Genomic DNA, 8,507 nt, shown 5'->3' with positions numbered 1-8,507 from the left:
TTTTATTTTGAAATAAAAAATTTCGTAATATTAACATTTTTAGAAATACCAAATTGAAAAACGATTTGGTATATTTTTGGTGCTTTAAAATAATATGTGAACATTCTCAATGATTTATAATATCAACTTATATATAGTATATGTTAGTTTGAATATTTTCAATAGTATATAACCTAAACTTTGAAAATCATGAGTTTAAATTTAGATTTATATAGTTATACTTGTTTGAAAGTCTTGTATTTTAAAATTAATTATTCTTTTCGTTATTTATTTTTTAATTTTTGAAAAATATTAAACATTACGTTAACTTAATATAGTATTTATATTTTTGTAAATTTACCTTATTCGATATTGATTTATATTTTAGTTTGAAATAAACATTTTTTTGGTAATATTAACATTTTTAAAAATAGTAAATTTAAATAATGATTTGTCATACTACGATTGGTGGTTTAAAATCTTACGTGGACGCTCTCGATGGCTTATAGCCTCAATTTTTATATAGTATAGATTCAATAGCGTCAGGTTATCCATAGTGGCTCAAATGTTTATTTTACAACGAAAGAGCCAGTGTCTCTGCTTGGGAAATTAGAAGTGTGATCATATTCACATGTCAAATCACATACATCCAGTTTGGGTTCGGTTCGGATATGAAAAATTAGTAAGATGCCCATGCTTAACTAAGGCCACATCAGTTTCCTTAATGCAACGTTATCCCCATGGCCAAACAAATATCCTTTTGCTTTACACCGCTTGCTTTCCCTAAAAAAGTTAAAAACTCTTATCCCTACCAGAGACCACTTAAAACATCTCTACCAAACAAACATCCCTCTCCAACATGGCAAAGCCTTCTTCTTCTTCGTCTAGCCAAACAAACCTCGCTTCATGCGCCGTCGCCGCCATCTTCATCGTCTTCCTTATCATCGCCTCCGTTACCGTCTACCTCACGGTATTCAGACCTAGAGATCCGGAGATATCCGTCACACACGTCAAGGTCCCGTCCTTCTCCGTCGCCAACAGCTCCCTCAGCTTCACCTACTCGCAACTATCCGTCGTTAGAAACCCTAACCGCGCCGCGTTCTCTCATTACAACAACAGAATCCAGCTCTTCTACTACGGTAACCGGATCGGGTTCATTTTTATACCGGCTGGTGAGATCGAACCGGGTCGAACGAAGCGAATGGCAGCTAGTTTCTCCGTGGAGTCGTTTCCTCTAGCGGCTTCTGCTTCTCGAATCTCCGCTGATGATTTTGGAACCGGGTTAGTGGAGGCGGATAGTCGGGTCGGGTCTACTGTGGAGATAGAGTCGAAGCTGGAGATGGCGGGTCGGGTTCGAGTTCTTGGTCTGTTCACGCATCAAATCGTGGCAAAATCAAGTTGCAGGATCGCAATTTCTACTAGTGATGGATCGATCGTGGCCGTCCGTTGTTGATACCAACCCTTTTGTAGCAATGTAAAAGTGTTTATTTAAAAACACATGTAAAAAGACCCTTCTTGGGTTCTTGTCTGAATCCTGAAGTTAGAAAGCTGCAAATATAAATACATAGATTTTGTACTTCAAAGTTGTTCAAAAAAAAAAAAAAAAAAAGATTTTTTACTTCAAAATGTAACATGAGGGTTTGTACTTTCAAGATTTTGCTACTTTTGACTTGCATGAGATTGTACTTTTAGATTTTGTTACTTGTGACTTGCAACTTAAATGGAGTTTAACTTCGGTGTCAAATTGGACTAATGAAAAAGAAAAACGAAATGTGTCGATTACTTAATAAGATAAAAGATATATTCAGATTCATCATTCCCTTTACATGTCTACAGTAACAGAACTTGTAGAAACTGGAATAATGAAGACGACTTTCGGGGAACTAAAAAAGAATGAGATTTAAATATCAAAGATTCAAAGAGTAGCTATGATCAAATTAGTAATACACGGATTTCCCCACTTGCTTCTAAAAAAAATTTGGGTTCTTGATCAGCATTTTTTCATATGATTATAAAAATAAAAAATGCAAGAAAAAGAAAAAACGAGAGTTAAGAGGAGCCATTGGAGGAGTTGTAGCCATAAGGATTATTGCTGGCCCAGTTCCATAAATCCCTACACATCTCTTCGATCCCATACTTAGCCCTGCATTCATACCATACCAAACAAGTATAATAATAATTAGACTCAAATGTGGGGTGTGCATTTTTATTTTACTAAAACCCATTTCAATACAGTTCATCTACTCTATTGACAAACCAAAAAAAAAAAGAACTTACTTCCAATTTAGCTCGCGTTCTGCTTTCTCTGTTGAGGCGTAAACAATCTCAGCGTCTCCAGGACGTCGTCCGGCCATCACCAACGGGATTTTCTAATCGGAAATAATCAAAAATATTAAAACCAGTGATCTTTTGGTTAGAGCATTGTTCACGTAAACAAACCAATCAATGTTTACTTTTCCGGATGCCTTCTCAAAGGCAGCAACCATTTCTAGGACCGATGTTCCATTACCTGTTCCAAGGTTGTAAACCTCACAACCTGACCATTTTTTTCCAATAATTAAGCTTAGATTCAATGGCAAAACATTACGAGAGGAGAAACAAACAAGAGTTTAAAAAATAGTCCTTACTGATTTTGAGATCATCTAGCTTGCGCAGAGCGGCTATATGTCCATCTGCTAAGTCAATGACATGAATATAATCTCTAACCTGAAACAAATATATGGACAAAATAATGTTAAGACAAATCACTAATTTGTCTCACATACATGAGACTGTAATGTAATAACTAACAGTCAAACAATTCTTGTGGGATCCCCAATTCTTGTCTACCAGAGACATTCAATAAGACATACATACCCCTGTACCATCGTTTGTCTTGTAGTCGGTTCCAAATACGGTGAGGTGAGGTCTCCTGCCAACTGCAACTTGTTGGATATAAGGCATGAGATTGTTTGGAATTCCAAGAGGATCTTCACCAATGTAGCCACTAGGATGTGCACCAACAGGGTTGAAGTATCTAAGCAATATGATCTTCCATTCAGGGTCCGAGCGATGTACATCCCGGCAAATCTCTTCAATAAAAAGCTTTTACACAGCAACAACCAAATAAAAACCCTGAGTCAAATTAATTTTCCCTGATTATCATTATCACTACCACAAAGGTGGACTATGGTAAATTCAGTTACTACCTTAGTACGGCCATATGGGTTGGTTGCAGAAATTGGGGACTCCTCAGTGCAAGGAACCTCTTTTGGCCAGCCATAGACTGTAGCCGACGATGAAAACACAAGCTGGAAAACAGAGTAGCAAAAGCTAATCATGAGATCAAACAAAGACAAAAAAAAAGGAATCAATGTGGTGGAGAGGAAGAATGATTTACATTTTTGCAGCCGTATTGAGCCATAACCTCCAACAGAGTAATAGTGCCAACAATGTTATTATTATAATACAGCAAAGGCTTCTCCACACTCTCACCTACTGCTTTAAGTCCAGCAAAGTGTATCACTGCATCAAACCTGTTAATAATAATTCCATCAAACCAATTATATGAACATACTAATCATTTGTAGTCTTAAAGATTCTCAAAAAAGGTTTTATTTTAAAATTTTCAATCATACTTAGTTTCTGAGAAAATCTTCTCAAGCGCAGGCCTGTCTCGGAGATCCACCTTCATGTAAGAAAACAAACACAAGAGTTTTAAGAAACTAAAATTAACCCCAGACATTATGTACTTCAGAAATGGCAGGCGCATATTTAAATATACATGTTAGGTTTAAGGCACGATAAAAAAAAATCTAACAGATCAAAAATATATAAATAAATATAGAACTTGGGATCATATAGTATTATAGTATACTGTTGCACATGGTATTGATGCTTTATTCTGATATTTTTATGTATAAACACAGAAAGATTAGGCACATGGTGTTAGGGGCATAAAGTTAACTAGAATCCTGGAATCACACACAAAATGACCTGTTTTCACAAAACTTTTATTGAAAAAAGTTCTTGACGTACACGTTTCCAAAAAACCTAACACGCAAAAAAAAAAAATTCCACGGAGAGAGAAGGGGGACGAAAGAAACCTGGTGGAAGGAGAGGCGGTCTTCGTTTTGGCCGGCGATTTTCTTAACGCGTTCGAGAGAAACAGCAGAGGAATTGTCGAGGTTGTCAACAACGACGGCGGAGTAACCACCGTTAAGCAGTTGAAGCACAGTATGACTTCCGATGTAGCCAGAGCCGCCGGTGACCAGAATATTCTTAGACATCGTTAAGAGAAAGTAAATAATCTTAATTCAGACAAGATATGAAAATTCGTGAGAGCGTTTTTTTAATTGGGATGGAGAGCAAACGGGGTTTTATAGAAGCGGTGATGGAGATATTTTGAGTTTTGACTGTATATTTACTTAAAGATTCTTATACGTTTCTAGAGAGAGAAATGTGGCACGTGGCGGAATATGATATCGGTGCGAATATACCGGATTGCTTTTAATTGCCTAAATTACCTTTGACGTTATTGTTAATGGACTTTTTTCTTTTAATTTGGAAAAATGTAATTTATTACTTTTTATTTGGATTTTGATACATTTAATAGTTTGCACTGAGAATAGATCTACTTTAGATTATGAGAATATCTTTTTTACACAAAAAGATAATACGTATGTATTTTGGATTCATTTTCCAAATTTACTTTATCTTATATATTAAAACAGAATTCACAACCTTATTTCATGTGTGATTTTTTTTTTAAATGGACCTAATGGATATATTCCTAAAAAATCATGTTACATTTAATCTCTAATCTTATCATTTAAATAAACAATAGATGATCTATTGGATTTATAGATAGTATAAATTAAATAGATATAATTTAATGTCGTAATACTATATTTTCATATGTTTTTTTTTTAACGCTGGATAATTATGATATTACAAAGATGAGAAATATTACAGACGATTCTACAGCCGACAATTCTACCTTCCGTATGAGAATTCACGCCTGACTGCATTACCTGAGCCGCCCTATGGGATCCACGTTTGACGGTACTCCTTGTGCCATGCTGCAGATCTCTTGTAAGCCTTTTTCTCTATTAATTCGCATACTTCTGTCTTTTCTGGGAATTGAAACTCAGACCTCCTGGTGTAGAAGCATTAATGAACCCTTAGTCAAACCACTGGACCAAGGGAGCTTCCACATATCTCCATATGTTAAATATTTAAATATTTATCGATGTTAACTTTTAAAATTATAAAGATTTTATTTAAATAACAAAAATCATATTATCTAACAATGATTAATCTTTACTACCTTAAACCAATGAAAACAAATTTTAAACTATATAGTTTATTTTAAAAATTAAAAAAAGACTAAATGTTTAATTATTTACTCGATAATATAAATTTATGAAGCGAAAAGTTTAATTTTTTAAAAAAATTATAATTTGTGAAATGTTACAATATCTTTGAATATAACATAAAATAATATTTTACTAATCTTTATATATATAGTTACGATTTTAATAATGAAATAATAATCCGAAAATATATATATAGAAGAAGATACAAATACATGTGAAAGTTTGAAACAATCTATTCAATCAAAAAAATATACCGTAAAATTATTATGTTTTAAAAATTGATAGACACATATATATTATAAGACACATATATATTATAATATATAATAATTTAGAATTGAAAACAAAATATTTATATAAAAATAAATGAAAACAAAAACCCGCGTGGTTGCGCGGATCGAGTTCTAGTTAGTAATTATTGGTGGTTGTTTTGCAAGGTATAGAATATTTTACTAGAAAAAATCGGGGTTACGATAATTTGGGTACTAACTATAGGTTAAGCATTCAAGGATTGTTTCTACTTTAGGTATAACTGAAGTATAATTAAATTTTTCTCTCTACTTTAACGCTATACGAATCAACCTTCCCCAGAGATACTACATAAACAGAGGCAACACACAGTTTCAACCTCGTAAAGAAGTGGCAACATACTATTGGAACCATAATATAACATACGATGATGATACGACCTCTTTTAAGAATCAATAAAATACATTTTAACTAAGGGAAAAAGTTACTAGTGGATGCATATTTTTGCATGAATGGGAATACATTGGATTAAGAAAATACAAATCCAAATTTAATCATAAACATACAGATCGGTGCATGGCACCGTTGACATCAACTCCACTAAGGACTTTCTGTATGACTGCTTGAGTCATCCGCGAAACGTGTATTATTTTCTTTAACACCTTTTCTGTTTTCAGTTATACTTCTCATACATGTCTCGTGAATATATTTTCCAAGAAATCAAGGGATAGGTATAGATGTAAATCAGTAAATGTTAGTTAGGTTGAAACCCTTTTTTTGCCAACCAGGTTGAAACCTTTTATTATATGAAAATAAACTACATTATAGCTAAATGAGCCAGAATTTGGTAATATAACGTGGAAGCATAGGGGATAAGCTAGCTAGAACAGACGTTTGCAGTCCAAAAAAAAATTAGCAAGAACATATGGATGTGTTTTTCTTATTGGATCAGGAGACATTTAAGGGATAAGTCATAAGTGCTTGTTGATTTGTTTAGCTACTAACAGTAGCTCGTTATCAAATTGAGTGACGTTCCAAATTATCAAATATTATTTGGTTTTAATTTGAAGCAGTCCCCAAAAAATTCAGTATAGAAACTTATATTGAAAAGGAAGTGTATGTTATATAACTAATAACTATTATGGGATCGGCCACTGTATGAAAACGATTGATATACAAGCGACATATATGAGATAGCTTCATGACATGTACAATATATTGAGTTAAATCCGAAAATAAAGTTGATCAAGTCAAACTAAAAACAAAAGAGCAGTTTGGTCTTTGAATAAGTAAATGACCGTGACGGTAAATTAAAGCTAATGGAGTTAGGTTGAAGTCTTTAGCCGCTTCTCGATGGTACTTAGGGCCCGGGGCCATAATATTTATAAAGATTTAAGGGGCAACTATTGTTATTTCAAATGTTCTGTGATTTACTTTGAATACTCTCCTTTATTCAATGAAGAAGATGGCCGTATATACAGGCATTGGAAGAGCATCAGCATTAGTGAATTTCATCAAAAGGGTTCACAAAGTATGTTTTTATTATTATTTTTTTTCGGTTTGATTTTTGTTTAAAAAAAAAAAAATTTATTAATCGGACCAATCGCGGACCCCACGTGTCGTGGGGTCCGCGCTACAGTGATGATCCGGGTTCAGTGCAGTGAACTCCCAAGAAGCAGGTTCATTGCTTTTGTTTATTTTAATATTTTTTTGTTTTTCAAAAACTGTGTGAATGCAGATGCTCTTACAAAGTAACAAAATCTTTAGCCACCAGAATATTTGTGATATTTTATGGGTAATGAACACAAGGAAACGTAAATATTTTGTTTGGTATTTTAGTTAACTAGTATTTTATTACTTCCTTACGTAATTACTTCCCATCCTTTTTTTTTTTTTTGAAAAATTAATTACTTTCCATCTTGGAAAAGACGAAAAGTGGAGATTAGCAGAGGCAAAGGGAAAGCGAGAAGAAGCTCCCAATTTCTTCCGCCTCAATTAACTGAGTGAGGCCCACTAAAACAATAAAACGCTAGAAATTAGAGGAAGTGCAAAAACAAACGAAATGGAGGTGCGGGGAATCGAACCCCGTGCCTCTCGCATGCGAAGCGAGCGCTCTACCATATGAGCTACACCCCCAATTTTGAGAACTGATGCCTAACATAGTTATATTAACCAAACATAAAGATGTGACATTAGCTTCAGTTAGACAAACGAATAGAACCTCCAATCTACGAACTATATATTTACTAGGGGTATAGCCCCCGCGCAAGCGCGGAGCCGGATAAGTTATTGATCGTTGTGTAGTTTTGTGTACGGGATTTTGTCGTTTATTTTTTTTTTCACTTTTGTTTTTCCGTGTTATATATAATGGTGATGAACATAACATTTGGAAGTCACATAGTTTGATTAAGTTTATATAAGAATGACCAGCGAATTCATATGCATTATTTTCGTAATGATTTGATCGACCATTAGCTTTATTAGCGCTTTCATGTTCAAAAGATAAAGTTTATGAAGTTGTTTAATATTTACTTAGGTAGTTGTTAGTATATAAAACAAATAGTGTAAGGAACAAATATTAAAATTTGAATTCAAAAAATTAAACAATTTATCAAACAATAAATTAAATTATTTTCTTATTTTACCTAAATTAATTTCAAAATATAGAATTGTAATAACCTATTTTTTTAAAAAAATTAATAACTTTAGAAAAATTTCTAAAATTATACGGTTGCAAAATTATTTATTTTTAGAGTTTTACTCGATTTTGTTAAAAATAGTTTATGGTGGACAAAAAAAATGTTAGAAATAGGTAAACAAAAAAAATACACCACTGACAAATCTTTTATGAGTTAGAACCCGTCGACGTTTCATTAATAATCCAAAATAGAAATAAAATCTCCGAACAGAGAAAACATGCAA

General features: G+C 33.3%; 2 protein-coding genes and 1 non-coding gene across 5 annotated transcripts; 1 reads left to right on the top strand and 2 right to left on the bottom strand.

The window, feature by feature from the left end:
• Positions 1-668: 668 nt before the first annotated feature.
• LOC106301828 lies at positions 669-1,593 on the top strand. The gene has a single exon (XM_013738311.1). The coding sequence runs from the start codon at positions 839-841 to the stop codon at positions 1,430-1,432; it is 594 nt and encodes a 197-aa protein (XP_013593765.1). The 5' UTR covers positions 669-838; the 3' UTR covers positions 1,433-1,593.
• Positions 1,594-1,859: 266 nt separating this feature from the next.
• Positions 1,860-4,373, bottom strand: LOC106301827 (UDP-glucose 4-epimerase 2). 3 transcript variants are annotated; one of them, XM_013738310.1, is made up of 9 exons: positions 4,065-4,373; positions 3,597-3,646; positions 3,359-3,494; positions 3,168-3,269; positions 2,836-3,063; positions 2,607-2,685; positions 2,489-2,515; positions 2,257-2,348; positions 1,860-2,122 (listed from the first exon to the last, which is right to left on the bottom strand). In XM_013738310.1, the coding sequence occupies exons 1-8, from the start codon at positions 4,245-4,247 to the stop codon at positions 2,305-2,307; spliced, it is 849 nt and encodes a 282-aa protein (XP_013593764.1). In that variant the 5' UTR covers positions 4,248-4,373; the 3' UTR covers positions 1,860-2,122; positions 2,257-2,304. The 3 variants fall into 3 exon arrangements, with proteins under 3 accessions (XP_013593764.1, XP_013593761.1, XP_013593762.1); XM_013738307.1 differs by having other exon boundaries at positions 2,433-2,515; positions 4,065-4,372; XM_013738308.1 differs by lacking the exon at positions 1,860-2,122 and having other exon boundaries at positions 2,275-2,348; positions 2,419-2,515.
• A 3,275-nt stretch (positions 4,374-7,648) lies between these two features.
• On the bottom strand, positions 7,649-7,721 carry TRNAA-CGC. The gene has a single exon. It is a non-coding gene; the product is annotated as a tRNA-Ala (tRNA).
• Positions 7,722-8,507: the final 786 nt, after the last annotated feature.

The sequence above is a fragment of the Brassica oleracea genome, chromosome C7 (assembly GCF_000695525.1).
Source record: "Brassica oleracea var. oleracea cultivar TO1000 chromosome C7, BOL, whole genome shotgun sequence".
NCBI classification, from domain to species: Eukaryota; Viridiplantae; Streptophyta; class Magnoliopsida; order Brassicales; family Brassicaceae; genus Brassica; species Brassica oleracea.
This window is presented reverse-complemented; position numbering and strand designations above follow the sequence as displayed.